Here is a 20,034-nt window from a genome sequence, read left to right on the forward strand (position 1 = left end):
CCTGTATAAAATAATTATATAACTCCTAGGTGCTAAGCAATACAATTTTAAAAAGGTTTGTGTAACAAGTATCAAACTTAAAATTCAAGTAAAAACTGCATTTTAAAAACTTGAGTATACTTCAGAGGATAGCTCAAAAACTAATAATAGTACAAAAACGTTATATACCAATATGAAAACTAGAGGTTATGAGCTTTTCAATGGTATGTGTAGCATTTTATACCACTTCTAGGTGCTGAGCAATGACATGTTTAAAATGTCTGCATATTTCTTTGCAGGCCTGCCAATGTGAATTTTAGGTTAAAAGTAGCTAAAATCATTTTCCCGGATTTTCTCCCAAGAAGGAACGCTTTTGATTTCGTTTTTTGCATTTTTCATCAGTCTATATATGTATATATCAGAATCTGTAATAATCTCAGATAGCCCCTTTCAAAAAACTGCTTTTCCCTTCTGGCGACCAGTGCGAATACGTACCAAAAGAAGTTTTTTAATGGATTAGACAACAAAAAAAAATCAAATTATATCCCCAGATGATACAAATATTGGCCCTTCTATAGAATAAAAATATTAGGTGGAAAATTTGGACACTACTCATTTGAACCAAAAAATCAAAATTGAATAAAAAAAGCAAAGAATGAGATAACATGGTTTTAAATATTTGTGTACTAGTGTAATTAATAGTCAGATGTTCCCTTCTTCCCTGGTATTTGGTTGAAGATTACATTATTTTAATACTGGCATATCCCTCTAATCCTGTGTTGAACCAGACCATATCATGAAATTTATATTTTTCTGAGATGTGAAACAAGGATTACAAATATTCTACACTAAATCATAGCGAAGCATTAATAGAAATGATAATATTGCGTACTCATGTTAATTTCCTGAAAAAGTTTCAATGAAATGAATAGTTGGACTTAAATCATCAAGTTGAACGTCGGAGCTGAAAGGATTATCTGCAGCAAGGTTTAAGCGGTCATCACACTCCTCCCCCTCATCATCTTCTCCCATCTCCGCCTCAATTTCCTCCCTCTCTTGGCACCAACCAGCATCTCTACCCCCATTGCCCCTAAGGCTCCGTCTTGGAGCAGATTCTCGCCTAAAAAATGTATAATAAAAGAAAACAGATAAAAATTCACAAGAATAAGAAAGCTATTGTTAAATTCCAACAACATAAAAATAGATATTTAAGACAAACATTCAGATAGAGTGAAGCTAGGTTTATTAGAGCTATTAGATTGCGTGTTAAAATACGTTTTATAAAAAACAATACCTTTTTGGAGAACTATGATACTCGGTGGAGTGATAACTGTAATGGCGGGGTGATGACCCGCGGCGATAAGATCCAGCGGTGCATGATCCCGCAGTTGATTGTTGCTGTAACGGCGGGTCAGTGTCGAGGCGTGCCTGCCGCCGTAATTGTGTTCGCCGCCTTTGACGTGATCTAGGAAAATTATGATATTATACAACTTATGTTGGCCTTTTGTTTTTTGTTTGTTGATTTTTAAGATCAATGAAATTTCTTTCCCAACATTTAACCATCTTTACCCTCGATGCGGAAGACGAAGAAAGTCCCTAAAAAAAATCAGCATGTTACGTCACAAAAACGAGAGATTATCCATCTCTTTTTTAGGGGTCTTCTTTCCCACTCCTCCTATCCTCATACCTCATTTTTATGACGTCATTGAGGGACTTTCTTCGTCTTCTCGATGCGAGGCCTTGATATTGTTACGTTCCTAACTTTATATAACTAAGCGTTTGAAGCTATGAAAATGTGACTCTTCTAAGAATATTGATATAGATTAAAAATATCGATTTCTAAAAAGAAGTGTATATCAAACATTGTCTAAAATAATGAAAAATTATAGGATTAATTTGTATATCATTCAATTTAAGGAATACAGAACCAAGCTGAAAAAAATAATAAAATTTTACCTGTAGGAATGTTTTGTTTGTTTGATATCTGGTACACCACCTAAAATAACAACTATATTCATCCTAACATAAACTTTGTTAATTAACTATTTTCTTGAAAAATACAGTATAATTAAAAAAACTGTAATAAAAATTCTTAAAAATCCTATTAAGATTTATAACTTGAAAATCTAGGAATCGATACAGCACCTCAACCAATAAGCAAATCTCAACTTTGTGGAAATATTCAGAATGTAAACTTATTTAATCCCTGAAAATTGAAAAGGAGTTGGGAGAATCACGAAAACTTGAAAAATTTAAAAATCAATCTAGCTAAAAAATACTTACAAACCTAAAAAGCTGAAGTACCTTTAAAGTTGACGAACAGACGACATACCCTAATTTTAGAGTGGCTACACTTCTAAAAAATATAGAAATCTTTGACTTAAATAAAAGCCTATTATGTATATGAAGTAGCAAGTTTTTTGTGACTGAAGTTAAAGATCTTAATTGGTTATTCTTTTCTGGTAAGCTTTATGAAAATCTGGGTATGTTTTGAGTTATTTTCCTAAACTTCTACGCCATTCTCTAGAGGCTAGGGGTGAAGCAATTTCCATAAGAATGAATATTATTAAGAAGGTAAAGAAGTAATTTTAACGTTATATTTAACAGAATCTTATTTTGTCAAGAATGTTGCTATTGAAAGAGTGCTTATGCAAATCCTTTATGCAAAATTTTGTTTACTTCAGGAATAAAGGAACACTCAAATAGCTGGGAATTAGTCACTTGAAAGAGTTCTGCTTTTATTTACTTTGACAAAAAGAGTTATGTAAAATAAAAATGGCATTACTTCTTTATAAACGTTAGGTTGTATATTATAAACACGATTTTTCGTATTCCCTGTTTCCCTGGGTAATGGTATATAGGTATGGTATAGTAGGTGTTGTAGTATGAAAATAAAATATCATGTTCCCTGTATCCCTGGGTATATAGGTATGGTATAGTAGGTGTTGTAGTATGAAAATAAAATATCATGTTCCCTGTATCCCTGGGTATATAGGTATGGTATAGTAGGTGTTGTAGTATGAAAAGAAAATATCATGTTCCCTGTATCCCTGGGTATAGGTATGGTATAGTAGGTGTTGTAGTATGAAAAGAAAATATCATGTTCCCTGTATCCCTGGGTATAGGTATGGTATTGTAGGTGTTGTAGTATGAAAAGAAAATATCATGTTCCCTGTATCTCTGGGTATAGGTATGGTATAGTAGGTGTTGTAGTATGAAAAGAAAATATCATGTTCCCTGTATCTCTGTGTATATAGGTATGGTATAGTAGGTGTTGTAGTATGAAAAGAAAATATCATGTTCCCTGTATCCCTGGGTATATAGGTATGGTATAGTAGGTGTTGTAGTATGAAAAGAAAATATCATGTTCCCTGTATCCCTGGGTATATAGGTATGGTATAGTAGGTGTTGTAGTATAAAAAGAAAATATCATGTTCCCTGTATCCCTGGGTATATAGGTATGGTATAGTAGGTGTTGTAGTATGAAAAGAAAATATCATGTTCCCTGTATCCCTGGGTATATAGGTATGGTATAGTAGGTGTTGTAGTATGAAAAGAAAATATCATGTTCCCTGTATCTCTGGGTATAGGTATGGTATAGTAGGTGTTGTAGTATGAAAAGAAAATATCATGTTCCCTGTATCTCTGTGTATATAGGTATGGTATAGTAGGTGTTGTAGTATGAAAATAAAATATCATGTTCCCTGTATCCCTGGGTATATAGGTATGGTATAGTAGGTGTTGTAGTATGAAAAGAAAATATCATGTTCCCTGTATCCCTGGGTATATAGGTATGGTATAGTAGGTGTTGTAGTATGAAAAGAAAATATCATGTTCCCTGTATCTCTGTGTATATAGGTATGGTATAGTAGGTGTTGTAGTATGAAAATAAAATATCATGTTCTCTGTATCCCTGGTTATATAGGTATGGTATAGTAGGTGTTATAGTATGAAAAGAAAATATAATGTTCCCTGTATCCCTGGGTATATAGGTATGGTATAGTAGGTGTTGTAGTATGAAAATAAAATATCAAGTTCTCTGTATCCCTGGTTATATAGGTATGGTATAGTAGGTGTTGTAGTATGAAAAGAAAATATCATGTTCCCTGTATCCCTGGGTATAGGTATGGTATAGTAGGTGTTGTAGTATGAAAATAAAATATCATGTTCTCTGTATCCCTGGGTATAGGTATGGTATAGTAGGTGTTGTAGTATGAAAAGAAAATATCATGTTCCCTGTATCTCTGGGTATAGGTATGGTATAGTAGGTGTTGTAGTATGAAAAGAAAATATCATGTTCCCTGTATCTCTGGGTATAGGTATGGTATAGTAGGTGTTGTAGTATGAAAAGAAAATATCATGTTCCCTGTATCTCTGTGTATATAGGTATGGTATAGTAGGTGTTGTAGTATGAAAATAAAATATCATGTTCCCTGTATCCCTGGGTATATAGGTATGGTATAGTAGGTGTTGTAGTATGAAAAGAAAATATCATGTTCCCTGTATCCCTGGGTATATAGGTATGGTATAGTAGGTGTTGTAGTATGAAAAGAAAATATCATGTTCCCTGTATCTCTGTGTATATAGGTATGGTATAGTAGGTGTTGTAGTATGAAAATAAAATATCATGTTCTCTGTATCCCTGGTTATATAGGTATGGTATAGTAGGTGTTATAGTATGAAAAGAAAATATAATGTTCCCTGTATCCCTGGGTATATAGGTATGGTATAGTAGGTGTTGTAGTATGAAAATAAAATATCAAGTTCTCTGTATCCCTGGTTATATAGGTATGGTATAGTAGGTGTTGTAGTATGAAAAGAAAATATCATGTTCCCTGTATCCCTGGGTATAGGTATGGTATAGTAGGTGTTGTAGTATGAAAATAAAATATCATGTTCTCTGTATCCCTGGGTATAGGTATGGTATTGTAGGTGTTGTAGTATGAAAAAAAATATCAAGTTCTCTGTATCCCTGGTTATATAGGTATGGTATAGTAGGTGTTATAGTATGAAAAGAAAATATAATGTTCCCTGTATCCCTGGGTATATAGGTATGGTATAGTAGGTGTTGTAGTATGAAAATAAAATATCAAGTTCTCTGTATCCCTGGTTATATAGGTATGGTATAGTAGGTGTTGTAGTATGAAAAGAAAATGTAATGTTCCCTGTATCCCTGGGTATATAGGTATGGTATAGTAGGTGTTGTAGTATGAAAAGAAAATATCATGTTCCCTGTATCCCTGGGTATATAGGTATGGTATAGTAGGTGTTGTAGTATGAAAAGAAAATATAATGTTCCCTGTATCCCTGGGTATATAGGTATGGTATAGTAGGTGTTGTAGTATGAAAAGAAAATATAATGTTCCCTGTATCCCTGGGTATATAGGTATGGTATAGTAGGTGTTGTAGTATGAAAAGAAAATATAATGTTCCCTGTATCCCTGGGTATAGGTATGGTATAGTAGGTGTTGTAGTATGAAAAGAAAATGTCATGTTCTTGCGTCAATTTATAAATTTATGGTTTACAATATGCATAAAAGGCAAACATTACTATAGATGTAAAGCCAGATACATAAAAAGTAAAAAGATGAAACGTAAATATTATATCAAGTTATAACCCCTTTATTAATATCAGAAGGCACAAACCGAAAACATTATGGTTAGGAAATGTACACATTTAAGAAATAAGAGCATTTTTTATTTTATCCATAAAGTAAATTAGTTTTTCTTGGATTAGAGCTTTCAGTGAAGAAATTTTAATTTTGACTGCAAGATAAGAAAATCTCATCTCTTAGCAATGCCTCAAATCGTGCCAATTACAAAGAAGATTGGAGAACCATTGTGCATGGCCTATGTTCTAAGTAGTAATAACTGGCAATGATAATGAAGAAGCTCAATAGAATATTACAAAAAATTATTTGTCTATCAGCAGTCAAGCAGTCAAGAAATTCTCCTTTAGCGCTAATGAAAGACAAGTTAAGGGGTAGCTTTGCTACTAAAATGTTAGAATTCAAACAGTTGTTTATATTCTATTGTAAGTTTTCTAGGGTAATAGTATATAAATTCTCTTTGCATAAACATAATAGTTGCATATTATACTTTTTACCTACATTTTCTTCAGTACATAGGAATTTTAGTACATCAATTTTTATGTGTTTCAGAAAAGGTTTATTTACTTTACTTTACCCAACAATTTAAATGATCTAACATTTCTATGTCGTTAGAGGCCTTACATATTATCAACTTACAATTAACCAAAGAACCTCAAATCGACATTGCTGATTTTGAGCACATATGTAATTGAATTAAATCTTCCATAGCTGACAAATTATCGACAAATGATTAAATGATACATATAACATTAGCTATGTAGCTATTAAAAGTGTCAATTGTTAACTGATTACCAGCAAGCCGGTAACAGAAGAGAACCCTGTAAAAAAGCTGCGCTACATATGAACTAATTTGTCCCTGTTATAGTGTAAGTTTACTTGTATTAACTATAAAATTGATTTGGCTTCATTCCTTTCATGTAATCAAATATACTGAGGTGTTTTTACCCTCCATATAGGATTGTATTTAAAAAAAGTCAATTTAAGAATGACATTAGACTTTCGAAATGTCGATATTATTTAAAGTCATTTAGTCGACAAAAATACACGATCTTACATATTTAAAGAATGTCAACAGTTTTATCAGGGACTGGCCATTAGAATAGGGTTAGACCCCCTCAATTCCCTACACAGTGGCTAGGAAGAAATTAAGAGAATCCTTTCACCCACTAATTGAATAATTTTGTAATTATGCAGTTATGTATACACACTATTTACCAAGAGGATAGTTTCTGTTACAATTCAGAAATTTAGAAATATATAAAAATACTGAAAGATATTTAAGAAATATTTAGTTTTCTTCCTCTACTGTAAGCAAAAATATGTTATTGGCTATAACTTAATTAGAATCAAAAAGAAAAAAACTATGGTTTATGTGGTCTTTACTTTCATTGCAGATTATCTGCTTACATAAGTAGCGCAGATTTTAAGATTTGAGTAAAATTTGAGAGGGAGAAGGGATTAAATAATTGAATGGCCTCACCCCGTGGTTTTTATGTCAATTCAATTGGATTTTTGAATATCAGCATCGTAAATATTAACACAGCTAAGTCGAAAGAGCAGAAAGCAATTTGCTAACAGACGAAATTATCTCCAAGAAGATAGCCAGGTAGTTGTCTGGGTTAAACATCTATACTTATTACATTTATTCTTTTAAGGTTTAACTATTTTTTGATTTTAAATACTTATCTCTCACTCTCTGATTTAGTAAACTCAATCTTCTCTATCAACAGAGAAGAAAAGCAAGAATTTAGTTTTTCTTAAAAATGCATCTATTAGTTACATAGATTACTTTTTATTTGAAGATGTTTAGGAAATCTTAAGTAACAAACATCAAAGTATGCCGTCAGTCCGTTATTTAGTAATATTAAGAGAAAATACAATTTTAAAATGCCCAAAAGGAACTGTTTTGTTAGTCTGACAAAAGAGTTGTATGCAATATAGATTTGCAATGTTTTCCCTCAAAGTACCTTGTTGAGCACAGAAACACCATCCTTTATTTTTAAAATATATTAAAATTTCAATACTAATTACGGGATGATAGTATATTGGGTACTGGTTTCAGTGCTTGATGGACTCTCTTTCAGAAAGCACCAGATTTTTTCTCTATAGTAAAGCAGTTATTCATACCTGTAAAATCAACTGTTCGTTTCGCGCCAATTTGTAGGCAATCAGCTGATCTACTTGTGGTGCAAAAATAAGATGGTGGCACACGTTCAGGTGACATTTCAGCTGGTTCAATTTCGCCAGTCTCAATGTCGTCCTCTCCAGCATACGCCTGTTGGCATAGAAAACTATAGATCTGAGTAGTAAGTAGATAAATCTGTTATTATTATAATTTATGTTAACCCACGTTTACATCTTTTATTGTCAATGCAGCTATTCTACAACTATTCCATATAAGCATCTAAATTTTACTGTGTCTTTACTGTTTTTCTTAATCTAATATAATGTTAGTATGATATTTATGTCAAAATTAATTTGAAAAGTTAACTTTTCAATAGTCTTTTTTTATGCCTGTATGTCATCTTGATGTGTGTATCTGTCCCTCTGCAGCTCTGGTAGGTACACTTGAGCTGCAGCCAGAGCCAAATCATATTCAGGGTACCTAAAAAAAATATAGATTTTAGCAGCTATACCTTGTCTGGGTATTTTTAATTGCGCTGCTACTCATCAAGTAAACTTTATCAGGGAGGAAGGGTACATTGGGCTGTTTATTATACACTAGTCTTAAAAGGTTTTACAAATTTACAATAACGTTTTCTTATTCGTAGACTTAACAACTTTGAGGACTTTCTAATGAATTTTGATTGGTTGGTAAATTAAGATTAGTGTTCCTTAATACAAAACATTTTTTGTACAGATTTTGTTTTCTGTAGGTTTTTTAAGTACATTTTTACATAGATATAATTTAAAATAATAATTGTTTTGTCACATAACTAAATTTAGTTAAAAGGCTAAAAATGATCAATGATAAAGTTAGTTTCACTTTCTTGTATCAAATTTAAAGCGATATATCGTTTAAGAAGTTAAATTTGAGTAATGCATTTATTTTGAAATTGATAGAAAAAAAATATTTTCAGTGGTTCTAAAATAGCAACCAAATAATTTACCTGGGACTACCAAGGGGCGGAACATAAACAGATCCAAATATTTGTGGTTCTGTAGTAACAGTCAGAGTCCTATATATAATATATATTAGTCAAAGGCAAACTTATAAATTTCAATAATTAGATTTTAAAAATTATCTATGCTTGTATGATAAACTGAAGTAACAAATCAAAATATTTAACATTTATTCCATTGTTAGACGTCTTTTACCCCTATTGAAGAAAACATACGCGTATGGGTTGTGCCTAATTATGAAAAAAATATGAAAGCGATGCCTCAAATCGTGCCAAATCCAAAGAAGATTGGAAAATTGTGCGTGGCCTACGTTTTAAGAAGTAATAACTAACGATGCTGATATGAAAAAAGAATGAATTATTTTTTAGCTATCCTTAAACATTTATTTTCTTTCTAGTAGCACTAACAAATAAACTAAAATATGTCCATTATTTATAACCTGTTGACCTGTGTGACCCTGGCCTCATATTCTGGACTCCCAAGTGGAGGAACATACCTGTTGACCTGTGTGACCCTGGCCTCGTATTCTGGACTACCAAGTGGAGGAACATACCTGTTGGCTTGTGTGACCCTGGCCACGTATTCTGGACTGCCAAGTGGAGGAACATACCTGTTGGCTTGTGTGACCCTGGCCACGTATTCTGAACTAACAAGTGGAGGAACATATCTGTTGGCCTGTGTGACCCTGGCCTCGTATTCTGGACTACCAAGTGGAGGAACATACCTGTTGGCCTGTGTGACCCTGGCCTCGTATTCTGGACTCCCAAGTGGAGGAACATACACACTGTGGAGGTCTTCTTCCTCCTCGTACATCCGGGCGTCACAAAATGGAGCTTCTGTCAAAGGACCTGAAAGTAATGTAGTTAGTTTTTGGCGAGAATGTATAACTTTAGATAACCAAGAGACAGAGGCTTAATAGAATAGTAGATTCTCCCCCAAAGTTTAAAAACCTATCTGCTTTTTGGTAATATATTAAGTGGTAATATCTAGTTTGATTTGTGAATGGTTTGTACAAAGCAACAGTTAACAAACTATTCCACCAATAGCTTCAATGTTTGTATGGGATAACTATTTTTAATTTTCTTTTTTTAATCTTCCTTTTCCCCACACCTTTATCCCTAGATATAAAATTAAATATGTTAGTGTTAAGTGTATTCCAGTTTTTTGCATTTCTTTAAGTTAAGATAAATATTTAAAATAAGTAAACTTACTAAACCCACATCATGTTTTAATTGTATTATACAAGCTTGGGTTGAAACCTAAGACTTTTTTTAACGACTGGAATGGTTACTTTATGATGGAGTGGCGGTACCCCAATAATAAAAATGACGTCATACAATGACCAATAATAGGCCGGTATAATTATAATTGACCAATGGTAAAATGGATATTGGCCTATCATTGGTAATTTGTATTATATGACGTCATTTTTATAGGCACTTTAAGCTCACTGTACATATTTGAATACAGACAGACAAATATGCTGTTTCTTGAACTTTACCTGGATCCTGCCAGATTGTATGAGGTGGTTGCCAGCTATCTTTGTTTGTTCTCAATCTATCTTGGCTGGTGCTATAGTCTAGATTCGGTACAAACTCCTAAATTCATTAAATGTAAATTGTAATAATAACTTTATATTTTACAATTCTATAGGAATTTTTTTTTGTAATAATTATTAATCCCTCCGTAAATATCTAAGACTGGCCATGTTTTAGAATTGTCATAAAGAAACAACAAAATAAACAGAATAAAGTCTCAATCCTTAAAATGTGTAAGCTCTATAATTCATAACATTATCGACTTTTTTTTTGTTCTGTAGATTTTTCAAACTAGTTCTATAAAATATTCAAAAAAAAGCTTGTTATCTCATTTATTTTCTTGACTACGATGATTTATATGTTAAGAAAGTCGAAAGCATTAAAAATACTGAATTAGAAAGATAAAATAGTATGATAAAATCTTACTTGATGAAAAACAGGCCTTTCTCTCTTTGTATTAGAGTTTTCCATTGATTTGTTAGTTCTAAAATCCTCCGCTGAACTGCCCTGTCCTTGGCTTCTTGAATATTCCTGTGTACGTCCCTGTCCTTGGTAACTTGAAAATTCTTGCGGTTTGGCCTCACCGGAACTGTGGCTCGTTGAACTTGTTAAATATTCCTGCCACGGCCCCGTGTCTTGTTTATGTTGGCTCCGTTGGGAGGGTTCACTTCTCTCACAGCTATTGTGGCTAATTTCAGATACTTTAGGACAATGTACACTTTCTTTAGTTTTCGGAATGTGCGCATTTTCTGCTGATTTGTTAGAACCTGGTGTCTCTGTGTTTGGACATTGCTGTGTTTCAGAAATTCCTGGGCATGCTTGTGATTTTTTTGACTGCTTCATGCTTGTCTCACATGTAGTTGCAACATAACATTGTCGTTTCGGCCTTAAAAATTAAAATCAAAATGACACATCAATTCTATAATCGTGACAGGTCTGAAATTCTCAACTACCTCATAAAAGGACATTAAAGGATTTGTGCCAGTAAAAAATAATTACGGGGTAGCAAAATTTATGACAATACAATAAAAAAAATTATATACACTAAAAATTTAATTTTTAGTTCGTATTTTATTCTCTAGTTATAGAGTAGCTGTGGCAGTGTGTTTAATGAAATACCTGTGAGAAAGTGATCCTGCTCGTGAATGAGATTCACTATCACCTAATAAAATAAATCTTATTCGATTTTTGTCACATTAAAAAATTTACCAATAATTTTCTTATAATTCATAAAAAAAATACTAAATGCTTTAAATTAAGATTAATAATCCTATGATTGAAATTTTGAATTTGCTTTTATTGAAAAAGTCTATCTTTACCGTAAAAGTTCAAAAGAAAACAAAAAATTGAAAAGTAAACTTAAAAATCCCTCCAGGAAGCTAAATTTATCTGCATGATCTACAATTTTGTATGTCTAAAATATATGTTTTGCTTGCTTCATTTTAGCTGAGCATGAAGTTATGAAAAGTCCTGAATTTAAAGATATCCCTTTTGTTCTGAGGAAAAAAATAATAAGAAGGGGGTGGGGGTATTTGTGCTCTCTTAACAAAATAAAGGGATCTGCTAGAAAAACTTTTACATTTCGTTTTCCTGTTATTTTAATTTGATTTTAGACAGATGATGAACATGCAATTTCAATATACAAATAAAATCTAATTCTAATCATTACAAAATGCAAAATTTTTATTTAAACGTTTAAAATAACTAAATATAAAACAGATAGGATGTCTATCAGTGCGTCCATTGATATCTCTGTAACAGTTGTTTTGTTTTAATAAGTATAAAATATCATTTGTTGTACTTTTTTTACCTCTTATCTGTTTGTGTTTTCTTGATTTGAACAATTCTAAGCTTTCAGGATCTTTCTGCTCTGACATCCATTCCTCCTGCGGACAACTGGCAAGATTTTGGCCTTCAGCGATCTTTTCTAGGGTGAGTTGAGTGTCTATGCTTGGCTTATGAAGTTCCAATGGATTCTGCATTAATAACAAGTTAAATTATATTTTTTAAACAGGACAATTATTCCTATAAGTAACTCAGCAATAACAATACATCAAAAATGTTTATAACAAAGGAAAAATAAAATATAGGGGTAATTCATAAAATCAAGAACAGTTTGACTTAAGAAGAGCATTTGATTAAAAGGTTACAGCTAACTTTATGGAAAAAATACAAAAAATGACCTTTTTACAGGTAATGTAATTTGACATGTTTCCTGGATTCTTAAATTATGTTCTGTTGAAGTTGTCTGGTTGTCTTGTAGTCTGGTATAATCAGTGCTAGCTGTCTGGTTGTCTTGTAGTCTGGTATAATCAGTGCTAGCTATCTGGTTGTCTTGAAGTCTTGTGTAGGTTATAGATTCCGAGTCTGGGGATAGTTCTGGGGGAGATTCTGATACCTAGACAGACAGCCATAGATAAAAAGACAGATTAGTTGTTGATATATGGTTAGACAATTGATAAGATACATTTACAGATAAATAGACAGTAAGAAAGTAAGATTGATAGATAGATGGATAGATACTAGATTAATAGATATATCAAGAAACAGATGAATGGATATATAGAAATAAATAACAGTTCATAAATAGATTCATGGACAAATGAAGGAATAGAAAAGAAAAATAAAGTAAAAAGAAAAATATATATAAATGGGTAGTTAGATAAATATACAAAAATGAATAGACAAGTCAATTAATGAAATTATAGATATGAGATGATTAGATATTATACTAGGAAAAAAGAGAGAGCTAGATTAAAAAGAAAGATAGATTGATAGCTTATTTACCTGTATAGAATGATATTTAGGCAAGAAAGTTGGTCGCACTGATAAACTGGTTTTAACAGCTGATTCTGTTTTCCCCACCTCCCCTACATTTCCCTCTTGAGAAAGATTAGGAGGGGATGAAGAAAGAGGGTTGGGAGAGCAGGAGAGGGTTTGGGGAGAAGGTGTCTGGTCTAGGTGAAGTTGAGATGGGTGAGCATATAAAACTGTAGGGGGTGATTCACTTCCTAAAATTAGACATAATTTTAGACAAATTAAACTAGAAATGCATAGGTATGAGAAAATGGTAAATAGATCTTTGTTAACTTATAAATAATCTGGAAAAAAAGGTTGTTTACTAATTTTGTGCTTTTTTCTTCCCTCCCATTTCCTTTTGTGCTTCGTTAGCTTAACAACTTTGGAGACTTTTTGTGAACTTTGATTGGTTAGTTTTTTTGGTTGAGTGTTTATACATTTTAACCATCAATTGTTATTCACTGGAGGGTTAATTTTGTAGATTGTAATTGTAATCATTGGGGACGTACATCAATTTATCTGCTATTGTCCTATCCCTTTAGTCCCTGCTATTGATTCTGTTAATATTAATATACCTAGTCTTGTGCGTTCTGAGCTTAAACTTTCCAGTGCTTCTGTATAAGGTGGGCTCGAGTCTGACAACACTGGGGATGAATTACTTCCTCCACCTGGTATTATTTCAATATCATTTTCTAAAAGTTTACTAATTTATGTAAGGACTAGCGGCTGTGCGTCTAGCACCTAGGGACTTTGTGTTCGTAGGAGTAGGGAAATTATAAACCCTAAGAATTAAATGTAGAAATAATAATAGACTAAAACCAACCAATGACATATGTGATGCTTCCCGAAAGTGGACAACTTCATCAGTTTAGTAGTTACTGAAGTCTTAAGCTACAAACAAAAAATCCTTACTACTTTATATAACGGGATATGCAAATAAATGCTTTAAAACCGTAAGTCTTAAGGGGAAATGTTATTATTCCAGCTGTTACAATACATCTATAGATTTGTATAGATTTTTACTATGTATTCTTATCAATTAGATATTTCATATATATTTTATTAGATAGTAAAATTGATATAAAAGTTCCTGAGCCATAAGTGGTAAAATCCTCATAGATGCTACCAGACATTCCAGTATCCTCATCCCCATCCATGGGTGGGGGTGGAGGGGGGCTAGGGGGGTTCTGATACAACTCCGGAGGGGAGGGAAAGTTGGCACATTCGAACATAAATTGTTCCTGGGCAGATTACAAAAATAAATATACTATTTTACATATTAAAGAGAAATGATGTCTAAGAGTCTGTCATTAGCAAAATATCTTGGGAGGGTTTTTCTTAGTGAATTTTGAGGGAATGTACCCTAGAAAAATTTAAATCCACTATAAAAGAAATATTTTTTTTTCTACATTATATTACATTAGACAGACAGGAATGCCTAAATTTTATGTAATTAACTATTCTAATTAACCTTGCTTTAAATCTCCCACTCAACTTTTTTACATTAACATTAATTTACAATAAGTTTTAAAAGAACAATTAATTCCTCTAAATTTTAGATGATTACCTACTTTTAAATGTCAAATTATATAACTTATTAATTATTGGCTATAAAGGACGAACTTTTTGACGGACGCACGGACAGACATAATTTATGAGGTAGTTGCGCAACTAATTATTGTGGGCTTTTTTGCAGGGATCTAAAGGGATAAGACAATGGCCGACAAAAATTCATGTAAACCTCCAATATTAATAAACAATTAGTAGTTGAAACTTTTCGACACTCAACTTAATAAACCAACCAATCAAAAGAGATTAAAAAACCCCGAAGTTGTTAAACCATCTAATTAGAAAACGTTATATAAAATCTTTGGGAACTAGTGTAATAAACAGCCCGTTTTTTCCACTCTCTCTGGCTTTTTTGTGTGTTTATTTTTGTTCCTGAAATTCAAGAAAATCTGGCGGGGAGGGTAAATGATCCAGGCTCGAATGAATCATTTCTTCTTCCACGGATTTGGCGGGCATCGAACTCGTTCCCTCGGGGTTACGGGATTGTTTCTCTTTCTCAGGCGAAATTCTATCCTTTACAGATTGAGTTTTTGATTCTGGTTGTTCTTGTTGTTGAGCAGTTTTATCACAGATTTGTGTGTCGCGTGGTCCCCCAGTTATATCAGTAATGTCATTAACATCATAAGTATCAATAATATCATTTTCAGTCACAGTAGTAGAATCCTCACCAATACTTAATGTCACAGTTTTCTCTATAGAATCACTATTCTTTCTATCCTTACTAATGCTATCTGATTTTAGTAATGTATTTGTTGGTTTTGATTTGTTAGTAAGATTAAATAAAGATTCTAGTTCACTGTCTATAATGTCCTGGACTATTTTAATTTTCTGATCATGATTAGTTTTATTTTCCGACTCCTGCTCCCCGCCACTACTAGAACTTGTCAAACTCTGGGCAGATTCTAAGGACAAAAATTTGAATAATCTACGTATCCGTGGACAACTACATTTAAAAAAAAACACTATTTCTTGAACTATTTATGGAAAATTCGAGAAATATTTCATCTTAAAATGAGTGGTTGTCTTAAACTTTTCTGTCTGTCAAAGTAAATTATTTAGTGTTTAATAGTTATTTCTCGTATCGTATTATAAACGGCTTTCCGCGGATATAGAATGTACAATTATAAGATTAAAACTAGTTTTTTTAGCCCCGTGGTGCCGAAGGCACCGGCTAAAAAACTAGTTTTATTCTTATGATTGTACATTTCTATATTCGTAGAAAACTGGATATAATACGATGCTAGACATAGTTTTTTCGTATTCATGAGAACCGGTTCCTATCCACCGGATTCAAATGAATACGAGAAAACAAATTAGACTGGTTTGTATCCATAATATCGTCATATTTCTAACTACAGCTAACATGCATCAAGTATTAAGTTACCTAAATCTTCCATTTAACGCCATTCCAATGCCATTAATATTATTATATTTTTCTTCATATAATGTTGACATTAAAACAAAATAAATGTTTGGAAAAAACTGGTAAAAAGTTTACCAAAATGAAATTATAGTTATTTCTCGCATTGTATTATAAACAGCTTTCCGTGGATATAATTATGAGATTAAAACCAGTTTTTTTAAAAACTGGTTTTAATCTTATGGTTGTAAATTATTATATTCGTAGAAAGCTGAATATAATACGATGCTAGACATGGTTTTTTCGTATGAATAAGAACCGGTTCTTATCCACCGGATTCGAATGAATACGAGAAAATTTATAAAATTATTTAAATTTTCGTCCCTGGTTCAACAAGTGGCGGATCTTGGACAACAGTTTTGGCGGCTTCCTGCAGTGGGCCGCAGCAGCTGCCACGTCTAGCCGCGCTCATAAACTCCCGACATTGAGCAATTAGAATCTCTTCGTTGATTGAATAACTCGTGGATTTCTCTGATTCGCTGGGCGTCGAGTCTAGTGCGCCTGGAACAATAAAGGACAAGCATTGCTTAGGTTGTTTTAAAACAAAATTGGTGTACCTTCTAACCTAGATAGGTTTTAAGCAAACAAATAGTCATTGAAAGATTCTTTTTACATGTTATGGCGAATCCGTTCGAAATTAAGTACCATCTTTTCGTGCTATAACCGATGTCAAAATTTGCCACTGAACTGATATGGTTCTCTTTTATAGTGAACCTTTTTATAGGTCCAGTTTAATGAGTATTTTAAAGGAATATTTGATGTCTGTCTTTAAATCTGCTTGTCTGAAAGATCTCAGTAAGGAAAAGACCAAAAAAGTTGTGTTCGTGGTTCTATTTACCAGTATTTTTTAAAACTTAGTTTATTTTTGAGGGGGTTATGTGAAATGTGAATCCTTCATCAAAAGTGTGTAAAGTTGTAATGGTTATACCTGGATCAAATGAAATAGTATATCTCATGTCTTCAGTTAGTGTGGCGCACATGTCAGATTTTTCACTTGGCTCCTCTGAACATAATAGGTGCTCAATAACTTCCGCATAAAAATTTTAAATTACTAATTGCCACGGACCAAACAAAATTAACCATTTGTGGATTAAGATTATTTGTTGAAAATCTTGGACAATAACTTGTTTAAGTCAACCGATGAAGCTTTAAGCAAAAAATGTGAGAAAAGTGTATGAATCTTAAATACCATTTCAGATTAGGGTTTATTTTTTCTTCCTGATTAATTGCTAAAAGGTTAAAGCCCAGAAATGTTTGAATTTATATTTTTCCTTGCGCTGGCACTTAATATTTAAAGATTATGGGCCAAATTTTAAAATATATTTATTTATACCATAGAAGTTAAATTTACCAAATCTCTAAATATATATAAGTCCAAGGAAACTCCTAGTCTAGCTTTTATAGGATTGGTCCCAATGGCATCTTTTTTTGATTATCTGTAGAACAAAACTGTGGAAGAAATTTAATACCTGAAGATTGATCTGCATAGCTGATTCCTTCCATAATCTCATCAATAGTGATGCAAACATTATCATCACGTCCCTCAACAACTCTCTCGCTGCCGTTGTCTGTCTTAGGTGTACTACTACCAACTAATTTGTCCACTAAAAAGCACATTACTTTCATATAATATCAAGACAATTAAGTAAAAATTAGTAAAAACCAGATTTGATTTTAATCCAGCGTATGGAAAACGTGTTTTGAAACTTTGATTCAAGTCAAAAGTCCTTAGAAAGAAGACTATGGACGATAAATTGATGTACATCTTCAGCAATAATAAACAAAATTACCCATTCTGTAGATTAGATTAAAGGAAAAAATTAGATACTGCTAGTTAAAACCAACCAATCAAGATTAGAAAAAACCGACGTTGTGACACAAAACGATGATTAAAGAAAAAACATTGGTGTTGTTCTAGGCTGGGCTAGGCCCATAAATTTATTAGAGATAAAACTTTGAAAGATTCAAGCTCCACATAAGGTTTCCAATACTTCTAGTAGTCATTAATAATTATTATTAAGACAAAACTTACTGATTATTGGGGAATAACATAATGCCTAAATATTTGATCACCTAAGGAAATTAAATTATCTCAAGGGCAAGTGATTTTTACTCAGTTAAAATTCTCATCCTCCTGATTCTTATGATAAAAGTTCTACCTGAATCGATGATAACTTTAACAGTATCAGCACTTGTTATAGAGTTCTCATCAGTTTGATCTATAGGAGTAGAGGATTCTCTGCCAGTTTCTTCAATTAGGGTTGGGCTTCCTAAATTTATAAAATTTTAAATTTTTAATTAATAATTTCTCATGAAGATAGGACAAAAAATAAATCTTTCTACAAAATTTTTAAGCCTTGATTTGGTTTCCTAAATCCTTTTAATTCAAAAATATTAACTATAGATCATAAAACAATTTATAAAAATTAGTTTGTCATTCCAACAACTAGTTTTGTCTGTCATGTGACAAGGCAAAACAGTTGACTTTTTATTCTAAAACAATTTTAAGGTTTCTTTTGTTGCTAGTTTCTAGGAACATAATTTTTAAATAAAGATAATACCTGATGAAATATTATTAATAGAGGACAAAGGTAGAGGGCTGGTTGCTGTACATGGAGAGCCCTAAAAGAAAAATTATTATGCAAAGAAACATTTTACTATGTGTCAAACATTATACAACAAAGTGCTAATCAAGGAATTTGCAATTGATTACAAAAACATTCTAAAATATTTCAGATCTAACAAGACAATTACATTCATAAGGACATAAGTACCTGTTCTTCTGTGTAGCTCTGCTGGTCAGAGTTGGGTGGAGTGGGGGAGGTCCTCAATATTCCTGGGGGTGGAGGAACCTTCAGGCTAGTCTAAATTTAATTAATAATGTTTTATTTTTATCATTTTAACTAGTTAAAAAAAGTTTAATTGTTCATTAAAATTACAAAAGACTAATGAAAAGGAAAGAAAAAAATTCTCATAAAATTTATATTAATAAACAATGAACTAAATACTTTTCAGGGAAGTTTTAAAAATTGTATTTACCTGCTTCCAAGATTGTGAAATCCACCACTCTTTATCATCACCTTTCATCTAAATAAAATACACATTGCCTCAGGGATCTAGAGGGATAAGACAATGGCCGATAAATGGATGTACAGTGTACATCCCTAATGATAATACACAAAATCACCACTTTTGTTTATTACAAATAGTGTTTGAAACGTTTAGACAATCAACTTAAGGAACCAACCAATCAAAGCTGTTTATAGTGCCTATAAAAATAACGTCATTCTGGCCCACCATTAGTCAGTTAAATGTACACTGGCATGCTAATAGTAATTTAGTATATACATGAAGCTTTTTATAGTGCCTATAAAAAATAACGTCATTCTGGCCCATCATTGGTCAGTTAAAATGTACACTGGCATGCCATTGGTAATTTAGTATTGTATGACGTCATTTTTTATAGGCACTATAAAGAGCTTCTTTATACAATGATCTAAAATTAAAGGACGTCCAAAATTTTTTGTTCATTTGATTATTGGATTTTTTTTCAACGTCAGTATCATGATGTCCATGTTTTTTTTGTTACGTTATTATGGAATTCTAGTTTTTTTTCCTGTGAAGTGTGAATAAATTTTTAAAATTTATAAACCAAGCCTAACAAAGGAAGTATTTTAATTATTGTTTCTTTTCAATAAATTAGGTATAGGATACTCGTCTAAAAAATCTGCTTAAGAAGCTGGTAATTTGTGCGAAAAAAGTGTTGTTAATCCATTAAGTCTTCAAGCCACTAAACCTGTTTATGCTCCTTTATTTATAAGAAGATGACTAGATTAGTACAATCTAAATAGTATCTACATTCAAAGGGATATACCTATTATGCAGGGAGGAAGGGGACATTGAGCTGTTTATTACACTAGTCCCTAAGGTTTTACAATAACGTTTTTTATTCGTAAACTTAACAACTTTGGGGCTTCTTGTGAATTATGAAGGG

At 32.2% G+C, this 20,034-nt stretch overlaps 2 protein-coding genes across 2 annotated transcripts in view; both read right to left on the bottom strand.

Annotated features, from left to right (window-relative positions):
* Window positions 1-801: 801 nt before the first annotated feature.
* LOC145323036 (uncharacterized) lies at window positions 802-14,184 on the bottom strand. The gene is made up of 15 exons (XM_080165423.1): window positions 14,178-14,184; window positions 13,627-13,719; window positions 13,040-13,263; window positions 12,468-12,650; window positions 12,063-12,228; window positions 11,372-11,414; window positions 10,679-11,138; window positions 10,216-10,312; window positions 9,439-9,562; window positions 8,702-8,770; window positions 8,106-8,196; window positions 7,719-7,866; window positions 1,936-1,975; window positions 1,274-1,444; window positions 802-1,099 (listed from the first exon to the last, which is right to left on the bottom strand). The coding sequence occupies exons 1-15, from the start codon at window positions 14,182-14,184 to the stop codon at window positions 877-879; spliced, it is 2,139 nt and encodes a 712-aa protein (XP_080021549.1). The 3' UTR covers window positions 802-876.
* Window positions 14,185-14,980: 796 nt separating this feature from the next.
* The window catches only part of LOC145323037 (uncharacterized), a 69,270-nt gene continuing 64,216 nt past the window's right edge, over window positions 14,981-20,034 (bottom strand). The window contains exons 26-33 of the mRNA XM_080165424.1: window positions 19,080-19,127; window positions 18,815-18,904; window positions 18,602-18,662; window positions 18,200-18,310; window positions 17,510-17,644; window positions 16,969-17,043; window positions 16,365-16,541; window positions 14,981-15,522 (exon numbers count right to left, since the gene is read on the bottom strand). Coding sequence (XP_080021550.1) covers window positions 14,981-15,522; window positions 16,365-16,541; window positions 16,969-17,043; window positions 17,510-17,644; window positions 18,200-18,310; window positions 18,602-18,662; window positions 18,815-18,904; window positions 19,080-19,127 — 1,239 coding nt within the window. The remainder of the gene's footprint in view (window positions 15,523-16,364; window positions 16,542-16,968; window positions 17,044-17,509; window positions 17,645-18,199; window positions 18,311-18,601; window positions 18,663-18,814; window positions 18,905-19,079; window positions 19,128-20,034) is intronic.

Source organism: Acartia tonsa, chromosome 6 (genome assembly GCF_053477335.1).
Source record: "Acartia tonsa isolate MP-2025a chromosome 6, ASM5347733v1, whole genome shotgun sequence".
Classification (NCBI taxonomy): Eukaryota; Metazoa; Arthropoda; class Copepoda; order Calanoida; family Acartiidae; genus Acartia; species Acartia tonsa.